The sequence below is a fragment of the Equus asinus genome, chromosome 29, assembly GCF_041296235.1.
Source record: "Equus asinus isolate D_3611 breed Donkey chromosome 29, EquAss-T2T_v2, whole genome shotgun sequence".
In the NCBI taxonomy this organism is placed as follows: domain Eukaryota; kingdom Metazoa; phylum Chordata; class Mammalia; order Perissodactyla; family Equidae; genus Equus; species Equus asinus.
The window spans coordinates 25,669,316-25,683,495 of record NC_091818.1 but is presented as its reverse complement, the minus strand read 5'-3'; the positions used below and the strand labels follow the sequence as shown (position 1 = coordinate 25,683,495).

The window sequence follows — 14,180 nt, the reverse complement described above, 5'->3', positions numbered from 1 at the left end:
ACACATGACTCAGGCCACTTGCCCCACAAGCAGGTGAGTGGCAGAGCCACCGGAATCGGAGCAGCCAGGCTCCAGAGCCCCCGCAAGGAGCTCCACCTCCCCAGCCTGTCGGGCTGGATGTCTGGGCTTTGTTATGGAAAGTCGGGTGCTATTTTCCACGTCACAAAAACATGCTCAAGTCTCTAGTGCGGTCAAATCTGAGAGGGGTCTTGGGGTGGCAAAGCCGAGACACAGCAGAGCACAGGGTGCTTATTTCTTGGAATGCACAAGCATGAAAAGTGGACCTCCAGACTTTTTGGCAGCTTTCTCCAATAACTGATGTTTCTTGACTAACGGTACGTGCCTCTCGGCCTGAACCAGGCATGGGCTGGCCTAAGCTTCTTCCAGCACATGTTAACCCAGCTGAGGACAAGTTTTTGCTCTAGATAGGATTTTCAGGGAGAAATAATGATAGCGCCACGCCGTACCCCAACATCTTCAGGACCACTGATATGAGCGAAAGCAAAGGTATTATCCATACGAGGTAGAAACAAATCTGAGGGAACCAAAACCACAGCCTGCCAAGCAAGGAATGAGTCAGAGCACAGACAGAATATGAAGATGTTCTAAGAGACGTGGAAAGTATGACCTGAGCTGCGAGTGCCCAGGAGTGAGTGGTGCTCAAGTGACAATGAAATTATCCGACGGCAAAGTCATACGATGAACCATCACGCCACCGTTAAAGCCTGTCAGGAAAGATATGGAGAAATTATGGTAAGATTCAGTCAAGTGAAAAACGCAAGATACAAAATTAGAAATACATGGAAGAAAATAGACCAAAATGTTAACAGTAGTCACCTGTAGCCTATGGGATTCTAGACAATGCAGACAATATGGTGGTCTTAATGAGTATTTAGTAACTTCAAATTTCCTTTATGTTGTTGAATTCCTCTAACTTTTGTCAGATGTTGATTTCATGCAGGGAATAACATTTCACCTAATGCCATCCCATTTCAACTGTGCTGCATGTGGGAGTTAGACAGTTACAGAAGGGGCCCTCCAGGACCTGGCCCACGTGCAGGGCACCTGTGTCTGGCTGCCCCTGCCAGCCCTCACTGGTCCCATCTACCAGAGGGTTCTTGCTGAGTTTTGGAGACAGCACAAGCTATTATCCAGTTTCTCCGGAGGGCTCCGCCCCAGCTTATATGAAGAGATCATAAACTCCAAAATTTTTCTTTTAAAAAAATAAGTTCACTAATTTTTTAAAAAAAATTTTCTGCATCTAAGTTCACATGTTTCAAAAATCAGAAGATACAAAAGAGTATACAGGGAAAAATTCTATCATTAGCCACTTGGTTGTTCTCTCAATGCAATTAACATCGTCGCTTTCTTGTGTACCCGTCTAGAAATGTTTGATGCCTGCACAAATGTACTCAAGCATGTTCACTGTCCTCTTTTTTAAATGCAAGCGGGAGCACACTAGCCACTCTTGCTTCTTTCACTCAATGATGTATCCTGGAGAGCATTCCACATCACTACATCAAAAGCGCTCTCACTCTTTTTTAGGGCTGCTGAATACTCCATTACGTGGATGTACCATAATTCACTGAAGGCCCTGCAGATGGATAGGAAGCCAGAAAACACATATAGCTTTAAGAAGAAATAAACAGAAAAAAAGCCCAAAGTTCCTGTTTCTATTAAGTTCATTTTTTCCCTCTCAGTGCTCACTATGGAGCCAAGACCCAGAAGTCTGGTAATGACTTGCAGTGTTTACAAGACTAAAGGTCAAACACCCGTCAGAATAACAAGCCTGAAGGACAAGTTCAGAAGCTTTGCTAGTCATCAAATAAACCTTGGCATGTCAGAAAACGCTTATTTGGATAATTATATCAGCATTTCAGTGTTTCTCCCTCAAAAGATTAATGTTTAACAACTCGAAACATAAAAGTGAGAAGGAAGGAGGTGGGTGTTCCATATTGGGATTTTCTCCATGTCTCATGGCAGCCATGTGCCTCCTGCCCTCACTCCCAGATGGGACATGGCCCACATTTTTCTTTTTTTTAGGCTGAGCAGCCTCAGAGTGGAGAGTGTCTGATGGGAAACCCTGGAAAACGATGCTGACTTCCCACTCCTTATGTTAGAAATCCATTTTTTTCCACTTGTGGCTCCATGGTGCCAGCTGTGTCACTCCTGGAGAGTTATTTAGCCTTTCTGACTTGTATTATTGGCAAATAATAAAATACCTGCCCAGTTTATCTCACAGTGCTGGGTTTTAGGAGCAAAGAAGCGAATCCATGTGAAAATCAGCTACATTACGGGTAGAGACAAAGGAAGGGCAGAAAGATGCCACAGAACATGGATGAGACATAGAGCCAGCCACACCTGCTGTTGAGTTCTGACCCCTTCTCTTACCGGCCATGCAGCCGAGGACTTAAGGCCGAGCCTCATTTATCCTCCGGCTGAAGTAAAGAGGACAGCTTTCAGCTTGCAGAATTACGAGGGTGAGTGATGAATATGTCTGCGAGTCCTCCAAAATGCTCACTTCCACCTTTTCTAGCACATGGGCAGTATCACTTCTTCCTATCTTAGGACAGAATAAGTGTAAGATCTTCAAACCAAACCAAGGAGCTCAGACTAGTGGAAAGGAGAGCAGGAGCAGAACAAGGAGAGAGCGCATCACGGTGTGTGAGAAAGTGAGGAGTGAATTAAGGCTGAAGTAGAGAGCACAGGAGGAGGATGCAGAGGAGGGCAGGGCTAGTTCAGGGAAGGCCTGGTACGCTGTTCAAGGCGCTTAGCAGCATCCAGGCCAGTCATTGCCAGGATGGAATCAAATGTCACATGATCAGAGTGGGCCTTCTGAGTGGAGAAATTGTCCAGAATCTATATGGTGTGACTTTGGGGGCCACGAAAGTCCCATGATGCCATGTTTACCTTTGCATACTTTGTCTGATGCTGGAAATTGCCCCATTCAGTGACTCCTTCCTCAGCACATCAGGAGGTGCTGTGATATCTGCAGGCTGGGAAGGTGGTACTTGGTAATCTGGGCCAGCTTAGAACTGAGCCTGGACTGACTACATTGCACATCAGTATAACTACACCTTTTATGAGGGGGCTGAAGCAGGGCTAGAGTCTGCTCTCAGAAGGCAGTGGAAAGAGCAGTGGGCTGAGGTCGATTGGGACTGACATTAACATGCTGTGTGCCCTTAGGGAAGTCACTGAACCTCTCTGGGCTTCAGAGGCCTTTCAACATAAACCCCATGACTCTATTTTCCAAATCTTTTCCTAACAGTATAGGGATAAAGGGTGGGTTGATGAGGGCACTCAAGTGGGTAGGAGAAAGGTTTCACAGAATGGGGGATGAAGGAGGAGTGACAAAGAAAGGGGAAATAGACACAGGAGAGGTTAAACCAGCCGCGTGACATCAACTGTGTGTCTAGGAGTGGGGAAGGGGACAATCTGGGTCAAGAGGAATTAACATGGAGCCATTTTCAAGTTGGCAGACAGACCATGAGTCACATCCACAAGCACCCACTTGCAAGCACTAAGCGAGGAGGGTGGAATGCCGTGAGGACGAGACGGGTGTATCTGGTCTCTGTGGAGTTTGGGCTCCAGCGGGGAGGACATATGCCCGTGGCATCGAGCTCTATGGGAGGTATGAAGGGGACACTGAAGGATGGAGAGCCTGGAGGCCCCGTTCTTTGTTAGTGGTCTCTGCCCGAAATCCATCCTGGGCAGGAGCCTGGGACCTGCGCTCCCACTCTCCAGTCATTGTTCCCAAAAGCTGGAGAAAACTCTAGAAGTGTTTGATGGGAAACAAATGAACAGGTATTCAGGCACTTGAGACTCCTGGGAGGGAGAGAGAGCTGAGAGAGAGAGATTGACAGAGCTGAGAGACAGAGAGAGAGAGAACACCAAAGCTTCCTTCATGCCTGACAGCCTTTTCTAGAATTTCTCCTGAAACTGAGAACATTGAAGATGACGTGAGGCTTCTGAGCAGCAGCCCCGAAAGAGGTATGGTGGAGTCTACCTGGCCCAGGACAACAGGTGACACCGAGCCCCTTTCAAATGATTTGAAAAAGGCTCAAGGGTTTGTCAGGATTTGGCACTAAAAAGAAGGAAGTGACCTCGCCCCTGCCTACCTTAGGGGGTGGAGGTTATTTATAACGAGGCAGGGGTTCTTTATAAGGTGGGGACATGTCTCCTGAGGACAGAGGCTGGAGAGGCTCACAGGTCTGGGACCAGCTCTGTCCCTCTCTCCAGGAAGTACCTGGAACCTTTTGATCTAGTCCCTCTGCCTGTCCGCCACTGCCCGGGGACCCAGGGAGTGCCGAGGGAGGGGCTGGAATGAGAGTTGGGGCCTCTAGGCCAGCTAGGGCTCTGTCCCAGCCATCTCCTCATCCGACCTGTTGCTTGGAGAGGCAGAGGGCAGCCGTCCACACTGTCGTGACCTCCAGTGACCCAGAGAAAATTTCCTTTATTAGCGGTGACGTCTTTCTTCTTTCTGTTAGAGAAAAGAACGATCATGTCTTACTTAAGGACAGGGTGTGTGTGTGTGTGTGAGTGTGTGTGTGCGTGCGCATGCCCACACCAGCAGCCCAGCATCAGCGTCTGCAGGCCTGGCCCTGCTTCCCAACGGAAGCAGTTTGCAGACAGCCAACAATTCTGTAAAAGAAAACCCGTGGGAGTGAGGAGGTGGAGCGCGAGGAGGGTTGTGTCCAGAACAAGTGAACTTCTTCTCTTTTCCTCCTACCCCATGCTTATCCATGCAGCCCCAGTAGCTGCCCAGAATGTCCATGCCAGCTCTGCTCAGCCTCATGGCACAGTAAGGTTTCCTACCAGCAGTGGACCTCCCAACAGCTAAGCTGAAAGCCCAGGGTAAGTTTCTGTGCCCGTTTACAGACGCATCAAGCACATGCAAGATGACTTTCTGCAGAAGCTGACTGTGAAGATCACACTGACTAAAAAGATACCCCGATAACACACTTACTGCCTCCCACATCCCCCCGCCTCCTCCCCAACACATCCATGCCACTAACACACTCTCCCCACAACCGCCTAGATCTGTCAGGATCCAGTCTTTCCTTCACGGAATGGTTATCGATATTTTGGATAAGGCTTTGAAGTCTGGTCATTTATTACTCTTCCAAGTCTTCAGATTGATCCGAGGGGATGGTCCCACTTGGTTTTAGTCTAACCAGGTGAGGGAAGGGGAGGCGGGCCGTCTAAATGTAAAGAGAATTGGGTGCACACCACCAGGGGGCTGGATCTCTCATCTTGAACTACCCTCCCCCCCCCAAGCCCACCCCGAGAGCTTCCCTTTCTTTGAGGTGAGAAAGATAAATCTCAAAGCAGGAAATTGTGGCTCTGGGCTCTGACACAGGGACCCTCTCCACATTTGCATCCCGTTAGGAATAATTACCTCACTGTGAAGGAGCGCGGACTGAGAAGCTAACGCATGAAAGAACTTGCTGAAATCAGTGAGTGTTTGGGTTAAAATGTCTGGAGTTCTTGACAGTTCAAGGTAGGGCAATCTCTGGTCTTTTAATCTATGTCTCTTTTGCCCTTAACTTTTTGGTTTTAGAATTCAGTTAAAGTGTCATGTCTAAAACCAAGGAGCGTGTTTAAGTCGCTGTTCTTGGTCATGGACTTGGATTTTCAGAGGAGTCTGAACACCCACAAGAAGCTTCTGCTGGGACAAGTGTCTGGAAAAGGAAGCGGCTGAGCCAGGAAGACGATGACTCTCGGTCCTGCGTTGAGAGAGCGCGCGCCATCGGCGGGACTTCTTAACTCTCCGGGGCTGGAAGCTGGAGCTCGGCTTTTAACGGCAATTGCCCCGACCTTGCAAGTGTTTCTTTGTTACCTTAAACTGAGGCATTCATGTTGCATCGGAGTCTGTGATAAACTGTGTCATGGGGCAGAGCGTATACGTTCTGTGTTTGTTTTTTTAAAAGGTCGAGAGAAAAAAATCATTCAAGGATGGTCCCGGTGGCCAGCCAGAAAGGTGAGAGATTCAGGCTTTGAAAACGGTTCGCACTCTGCCCTTTCACGTCCACGCCCTCCCTCCGGACTGCCTCGGAGCAGACGATTCAATTGACTCCTTTTGTATCCGGTTTTATTGCTCCGAACCCCCAGGGTCTCGATATGCTGCTCTCAGAAGAAACGCGCCCCACTGAGCTGCTCTCGGAGGCAGGCCCTCCCGTGTCCCCGTTTCTTTATCCGGGAGGGGGAGAGGGGGAGGCGAGGCCGGCAGCGGGGCCGGCGTCACTGGCAGCGCGGGTACCCGGCACCAGAGTCCAGCTCCCGAGCGGCGTCCCGCAGGCGCGCGCCCTTGGACCCGGCGCAGCGTCTGGAACGCCTTGGGAGCTGGACCGCGTCGCCTGTCAACCCCGCCCCCCCCCCCCCCCCCCCCCCCCCCCCCCCCGGCACACACTGCAAACTTTACAATAATCCTTGAAAGGTCCGGTGATGAGACAGAAGCCCCGAATGGAACCAGGCCTGCGCGCGCCCAGGGTATGGGGGTCGTGAAATGCACCAACCCGGCCTGCCCAGGCTGCAGGCACCTTCCGCGCCGACCCCCGAGGACGAGCGAGCTCCGCCAGCAATCCGCTCCTGCCGTCTAGGCCGCAGGCTGGCACCCTTATGGCCTTTTGTGGCTGCGCAAAGACACTGCGCGCTGATGCCCTAGCCCCGGGAAGGACAGGCCCGGCTCTGCGCCGAGCGCGCGGGCAGGCGGCGGGAGCCTCGGGCCACAGGTGCCTCTGGAGTCCCGTGCCAGCGGAGCGGGTGGGGAGGGGCAGGAGGAGTCCCAGACCGCCAGGGCCCCGCCTCTCCTTCGCCCCGGGAGCTCCCACAGGGAGGAAAGCCTCCCCAGCCCCCGCGCCGCCGGCCGGGCCTCCCTGCCCCCTCCCCGCCGGCACCCCGTTCTCGGTGATTGGCTGGCGCCGCGGGTCCCTGGCACGCGCCTGTGGATGTAGTTATAAGAATCCTCGCGTGCCGGCCCTCAGCTTCAGCAAGTCGGCCACAGCCCTCCCCAGCGCAGCGCGGGCGCTGGCCAGAGCGCAGCGGCCGCGGGCACTCCAGGGAGGCCCCGGGGGCGGGAAGCGGGCGGGCAGTCCTCATTGCCTCCCGCGCCAGGCCAGGGAGGGAGGGGGCTGCCAGACAAGCAAGAACTACCACAACCCACTTACAGAGAATCCCCTCGGGCCACCAGTCCCTTCGGCCCGCGGCGGCGCACAGCATGGACGCGGTGCTGCTAGAGCACTTCCCCGGGGGCCTGGACGCCTTCCCGTCTCCTTACTTTGACGACGAGGACTTCTTCACCGACCAGTCCTCTCGGGACCCTCTGGAGGATGGCGATGAGCTGCTGGCGGACGAGCAGGCCGAGGTGGAGTTCCTCAGCCACCAGCTGCACGAGTACTGCTACCGTGACGGGGCGTGCCTGCTGCTGCAGCCCGCGCCCTCGGCGGCCCCGCACGCGCTCGCCCCGCCGCCCTCGGGGGGTCCCGGCGAGCCGGAGGACGGCGGCGGCGGCTATTGCTGCGACGCGGGGGCGCCCCCCGGCGGCTTCCCCTATTCGCCCGGCTTTCCGCCCTCGTGCCTGGCCTACCCGTGCGCCGGCGCGGCCGCGCTGTCCCCCGGGGCCCGGCTGCGCGGCCTGAGCGGGGCGGCGGCGGCGGCGCGGCGGCGGCGGCGGGTGCGCTCCGAGGCCGAGCTGCAGCAGCTGCGCCAGGCGGCCAACGTGCGCGAGCGGCGGCGCATGCAGTCCATCAACGACGCCTTCGAGGGGCTGCGCTCGCACATCCCCACGCTGCCCTACGAGAAGCGCCTCTCCAAGGTGGACACGCTGCGCCTGGCCATCGGCTACATCAACTTCCTCAGCGAGCTCGTGCAGGCCGACCTGCCCCTGCGCGGCGGCGGCGCGGGAGGCGGCGGCGGGCTGGGCGGCGGCGGGCGCCTGGGTGGGGACAGCCCGGGCAGCCAGGCCCAGAAAGTCATCATCTGCCATCGGGGCACCCGTAAGTGCGTCCGCCTGCCAGCTCAGGGAGACGGGGACGGGCGCGGGAAGGGCCCGGAAGGGCTGGGTGAACAGTCGGACAAGCTGACTGACAGACAAACAGATGGTCCCCGGGCGCCGGCGACCTTGAGCGCGAGCTGGCTTTTCTCAGGTTTTTTCCACCACTTTGACCGCAGCTCGGAGGGCGCACGTCCCCGACAGACTTGCAGCTCCTGGGATTCCGGGGAGGGGGCGCTGGGGGCTTGAGGGGTGGAGAAAGAAGGTGGTTCTAAAGTAACCTAAGATGCTTGTTCTGTCGAGGCGCCCAAGAGGGGATCCTAAAGGACCGGAGGGCACCGCTGGGAATAGAGTTGGACATTCACAGTCTGTTTTCTCTTCTCACCTCCTCAGGGTCCCCCTCCCCCAGCGACCCGGATTATGGCCTCCCCCCTCTTGCGGGACACTCTCTCTCTTGGACAGATGAAAAACAACTCAAAGAACAAAATATTATCCGAACAGCCAAAGTGTGGACCCCAGAGGACCCCAGAAAACTCAACAGCAAATCTTCCTTCAGCAACATAGAAAACGAACCGCCCTTTGAGTTTGTGTCCTGAGAGGTCCCAGACCTGCCTGAGGACCTGATTATGTCTCTGTGCATATTGTACATGTAAATTATAATGTAAATGTAACTTAAGAATCACATTTTTCTAATGGCAATCAATTGTTATTTATCTATTTATTATCCTGTCGAGTTAATTAAATAGATGATCTCTTTTTAAATATATAATTTATATAATTTATCCTGATTTTCTAAAAATATGCAATAGTTTATGATTCCCCCAGCACCTTTGGCAGAACTCTGCATTGTTGGAAGAACTCTGGCCAGAAAACTTCATGCTAATTTATTGCCAGATGTGGTTTATTTCTAAGTGATGTTAATAAATACTATGTACACCTTTTTCTAAAAGTTATTTGTTTAGTACGTGATGGGGGGGTGGTTATATCTTTAAAAAGAAGAATTAACTTACTTCGTAAAAAATAACTGAAGCGGAAAGTCAAAACGTAGCTATCTAGTAAGAACCACATTTTAGTTAGATTTAACTGAAAGGAAGTAGGTCAGAGGTTAGGCCCCCACTCTCTAAGAGCCTTCGTCCATCGGCATCGCCTGCCCTAAGTGGTACCTTTGGCCTGCATTTTTAGCCTATCTTCCAAATACCCTAAGGCAAATAGGTCATGGAGTATTTATTATTCCCATTTTTCAGAGGGGAAAGCTAAGGCTCAGAGACAATGTTGGACTTACCCAAGGTCACCCGCACCCTGCCTAATCGTAAAGCAAACGCGCTGTGTCCGGTGGCAACAGGGGGTCCGTTTCCGGGCTGGCCAAGGGAAGGGGCCGTTCAGCTTCCACCTGCTGGGGCTCTGGAGCTGCCCCGCGACTGACACCCTCTCCAGTTACAGCATCAGGTACAGGGAACTCAGATGTACCCCTCTCAAGAGACAGGGCAGGCGACGGTGCTGAGCCCGGAGACCCCTCGGATGCCTCCCAACACCACCCAGGGTCTTTTAGGTAAGGGGAGCAGAAGCATGGTCTCTCCACCACTTCTGCGACTGGGTTACTTCTAAAACTGACCTTTTTGTCTGCAACAGAATCCCGTCCCCCTTGGTAAGCAGCTTGGAGAGAAGGCGAGTCTGGGCGGAGGGCGCAGGGCCGCCCCCTAGCGAAGGGGAGAGGCGCGAGGGTGCGGCTGGGCAAGCCCCGGAAGCCCAGGCTCGGGTTAGCTTCCTCTGTAGCTACTGGGCGCCTCCCTGACCCTGGGGGCGCCCCTAATTGCGGGCTGGAGCCGGGGCGCGCGGAGGCTGACGGCGGGGCGGGCGCGCGCTGGGACACCGGGGGCGCGGACGGGGAGGCGCGGCGCGGGGCCGCGCGCCAGGCGCGCACCTCCTGGCGGCACCGCTGCCCCCGCGCCGCACAGGCCGGGTCAGGCGCCTGGCCAGCCTAGGTACAATCGCAGATCTCCCCTGGTACCCACGGCCTTGCCGAAGGACAATATGTCGGCAGCATGCTAATTGCTTTAACCTAGTTTCAGCCCCACCGAGGGGTTCCCCCGCGCGCTGCGGGTGCCATGGACGTCGTCCAAGAGCAATTAAAGCGAGGCCGAGAGCCCGACCCCGCAGCGCGGCCTGGCCAGACACGCGGAGATTCTGGGTCGCAAAGCTCCCAGGAGGCCCTTGGCCATGGACCCTCTCGCCCTTTCAGCCTGCGCAGCCTCTCCCGTCTCTCCTCCTAAAAGATGGAGATTTCACACTGGAGGCAGAATTTGGGAAGGAGAGAAAAATAATTCGATTTTGTCCTGTATTAGGGCCTCATTAAACACGAAAGTTGCTTTTGCACAAATGCTTCTATCAGGCATGTAATCTCATTACGCTCATTAGAAAGTCAAATGTTAGGCAGACTTCAACTTAATGGTAAGTTATGTAAGTCTTGTGCCGTTTTCTTGGGCTGTGTAGACCTGCGTTGCAATGGGATTGGGTAATGGGGCCCTCCGCGGTTAAAACACTACAATCATTGTGATGTGGCACCTTTTATTTTGCGGGCCACTTTTTTGTGATTCAATGCGTCAACACATCCTTTAGTGTGGTGCAGATGGAGCGGAAGAGCCGCGCCGAGAGTGTAAAACACCAGGGTCTCTATCTTGTCATTCTTCTGTCCTGACTTGGCAAGTCCCTTTAAACACAATCTTCAAAGAGACTGACAGCTTCTTTTTATTTACTCATAATCCATTCATTCTAGTGTAGCAATTCTTAAAAAAAAAAAATGCGGCAGTAAAAGCAGAACAAACGTATCATTTCAGAGTCTCCTTTGGAGTCAGAGAGGCCCGAGCTGCGCTCCGTGCAGGAGCGGCTGTCCTTGTGGCAGCGCCAGGCTGGAGCGCCTCTGGCCTGGGGCATCTCTGGCCAGTAAACACAGCCTGGCACTGGAAGGATCAGTGTGGAGGCAGTTTGAGTGACAGGTATTCAGCGGTCCTTCTAAGTCCACCCTTTTCTTCCTACTTTAAAAAAAAGTGTATGAAAATAATTGAGTAAGCCCAGCTCCTGGATGCTGTGGAGATCTTTTGCTCAGGCCTGCTCTTCTGAGCACCCACCAGCCCCTACCCTGAAACCCAGCCTGGGACCACCAGGAGAAAGAGTTTCAAGTCCTCTCTGGCTGCCCTTGTCCATTTAGCATAATAAAGAAGCTGCAAACCCAGAACAGGGTGCACTTTGCCATCTCTACTGTCAAGCTGGCTAAATCATTTCCCAGTGGTCAAGACTCCTCTGTTGTGGTCGTAGAGGGAGGGAGTACTACAGAGGGTTTGACAAAGTCTTCTGAGGAGAGAGTTTGGGTGGGGTCCCTTCCCTCCCCACACACCACTCTCCCTCCTGCCAAATACAAATAGTCAATTGCAGCCCATCCTGCGGGTCTCCTTCCCATCTGGCTCTGCCATTTGGCCTTGGTGTCAGGGCACCAATGACTCTACTCAGTAAAAGCCCCTTTTCCCCATCCCTCTCTTTCCTGCCTTTCCAGTGGGCAGTAGGGTCAGGGTCCTCTCATGGTTGCCTTAAAAGATATTACATGTCACAAAAAGATGGCTTTCTATTTTCAGAGACTGGAACCTGAGACACCACACCTCTTCTCTTTGCTTTTCGTCGGGGAGTTCTCAGTTTGGAGGTGAAGTAGGGTGGGGGTGGTTCGTGTGGGGGTGGGGGGAGCTGAAGGAGGAAAGGCAAGAAGAGGAGAGGGGAGCCACCTCCCCATCCTGAGCTGGGTGGCCTGTGGGTTGAAGCCCCTTTGTGGAGCCTCTTGCTTCCCATGGAGGAGACACTATGGATTAATTAAAAGTTCTCATAAAAAGTTGAAATCTGGAGCCTGTAGGTCCCATAAGGCAGAAACAGTAGGTGGGAAAGAGAGTGAGTCTGCCACCCCAGGCTGGGAGCAGAGCGCATAAAGAGCCTTGTTGGAACTCCTGTGAAATCGGCTGCGGGTGATTCCCAGGACTGCTCATCTGCCAGGACCAGGATTAACGCCCCTCGGTGGAGAGGGTGTGAAGCCTCTTAAATCCATAAACTCATCCCATTTCCATTAATGGGCCTTTGCGGTGGCACCGAGTACCAGCTGCGAGGTTGAACAAACACCAGTTGAGCGCTCCCTGGTGAACCTCTCTGGGAAGAGCCCTCGCCCTCCCTCTCTCCCTCACCCTCCCCTCCCACTGCCTTTCCAAAGCCTTCTGCAGCCTGTGGGAATGGTCCTAAATAATTCCACCACCAATTGCGTTTTTGAGATCTGGAACCACTGGGAGGAAGCGATTCCCACGACGGGATGTGAGGTCTGGCCAACAGGTGTTCGGAGTTGGCCCAGGGAGATGGGGAAACCCAGGGAGGGAGACGGGCTGCCAGAAAGCAGGCTGCTCCCGGCTTTACAGGCCGTGGAAGCTGCAGACAATCGAAATGATATCTTTATTGCTAGGTTCATGTCCTGGGCTATAACATATCAATCCCTGTCGTGGTTCTCTAGGATGCACCTGGTATTTCAAACTTGTTCTTTTTGTGCTTCTGGGTCTTGGGCTGCAGCTGCCTAAAACAAGCAAAGAGAGAGGCCCTTACAATGTCTCCAAGACGTGTTGGCATGGTTTGCCTGTCTTTAATGTACCATTAACTATTGTCTTTACACAATATGGGAACTGTAAAGCATGACATGTGTTATAATAAAACACATTTTCAATGATACACTTGGACTTGAAGCCGGGGTGCTGCACACAAACAGGCCCAAATCTTGTTTTGTCTCCCTGGCTAAGCCTACTGGCAATTAAACTTAAGACCACTGTTCCCCCCCGCTCCTGATCAGCCAATTAAATTTTATGTCTCCTAATTTTTCACATAGAAAAAAATCTCCGTGCTGGCCCCTAAAGACATTGATTTTCTTGCTATCACCTGGCGCTCAGACCTTAGTTCCATTTATCAACAAGGAAACGTCAGGCCGTTACATAAAGTGACTCTGTTACCATCAGGCTCTCACCATCCTGGCCTATTGTTTTCCCTTGTTAATAACTCATTACCAGGATTTAACAAATCAACCATTACATATGTTTTGTGTCTCCATATTTTGATCCGTACGATTAAGCAGATGTTACGATTGAAAATTGAAAAGTCCAAGGCTACTCTCCTCTGAAAGAAAGAGGGCAGCCTCAAACAACGAGCTAACAATGAGATTCAGAAGATCTTCAGAAAAACATTTACCACCAATAAACAGACTCCAACCTGCTCCATTTCAACCATTGTGTGCTTTGGGGGAATAATTAAGTTTAATAGGAATAGGTCTGGAGGGTTTTCAATGCCAAGACCACAGGTGCGGGGTGGCATGATGAATGATTTGCCTGATTTTTGCCAAGCTCAAGGGCTCTTCTCTTGGACTTTCAAGCAGATAGAAAATATTGTCATTTCTTTTAATTCACAGCATTACTTTCAAGCCGAACAAAGGCCTGGGCCGGGGTGGAGGCGGGGGAAAGGCTCGGCTGTAATGAAGCGCCTCGGAAGCGGAGGTGCAGCGGAGGAGGCTGCGGCGGCGGCGGAGCGCGCTGCGGCGTTCGTGCGCAAGTGACTCTCCTGTGCCACACACAAAAGGCTTCCTTCTCCCCACCTTCTGCCGCTTTTCAGCCCTCGGGCCCCCGCCGAGCCGGCTCCCGGGACGCTGGGGGGGCTCCTGGCCCCATCCCCAGGGCAGCTTGGCCTTTGGGACGTCCGCCTCTGCCAAGGCAATTCTCGCCAAACTTTCCCCAAACTCGGCGGGCTGGGGAGGGACCCTGGCCGGAGGCGCGCGTGCGCCCCGCCCGCTGCTCCGCGTTCCCAGAGTGTGGGCGAGCCGGGGTGGAGTCGGAGAAGTATCCCCGGAGGCCCGTCTAGCCCCTGCTCCCAGGGCAGTCGGGGTTCGGGTGTTGTCTGTCTGCCCTCGAGGCTGGAAGTGGCTGCCCGGCGCCCGGCTCTCCGCAGTTCTGCTATCTTTGCGCATGGAAGTCTCCAAGAGGCGCTCCAGGAAGCGGCGAGCAGAGAGAGGCGCGAACGGCCTGAAGGAGGGCAGGAGATGAGACGCAAGGCTTCCTTTGGGGAGGCCCGGGGCCGCTACGCCCCCAGGCCGCGCGGGAAGCCCTCGGGCGGCCGCCTGCAGAGGGCCCCG

General features: G+C 53.7%; 1 protein-coding gene across 1 annotated transcript; it reads left to right on the top strand.

Moving 5' to 3' along the window:
• The first annotated feature begins 7,177 nt into the window (after positions 1 to 7,177).
• PTF1A (pancreas associated transcription factor 1a) lies at positions 7,178 to 8,924 on the top strand. Its single transcript, XM_044761949.2, has 2 exons — positions 7,178 to 7,994; positions 8,384 to 8,924. Exons 1-2 carry the CDS (start codon positions 7,217 to 7,219, stop codon positions 8,584 to 8,586), a joined length of 981 nt encoding a protein of 326 aa, XP_044617884.2. The 5' UTR covers positions 7,178 to 7,216; the 3' UTR covers positions 8,587 to 8,924.
• Positions 8,925 to 14,180: the final 5,256 nt, after the last annotated feature.

Excerpts from the sequence above, each read along its gene's own strand:
- PTF1A (XM_044761949.2), top strand. The coding sequence starts at position 7,217 with ATGGACGCGGTGCTGCTAGAGCACTTCCCCGGGGGCCTGGACGCCTTC. Across the intron at positions 7,995-8,383 it reads CATCTGCCATCGGGGCACCC|GGTCCCCCTCCCCCAGCGAC; the intron begins GTAAGTGCGTCC and ends TCACCTCCTCAG.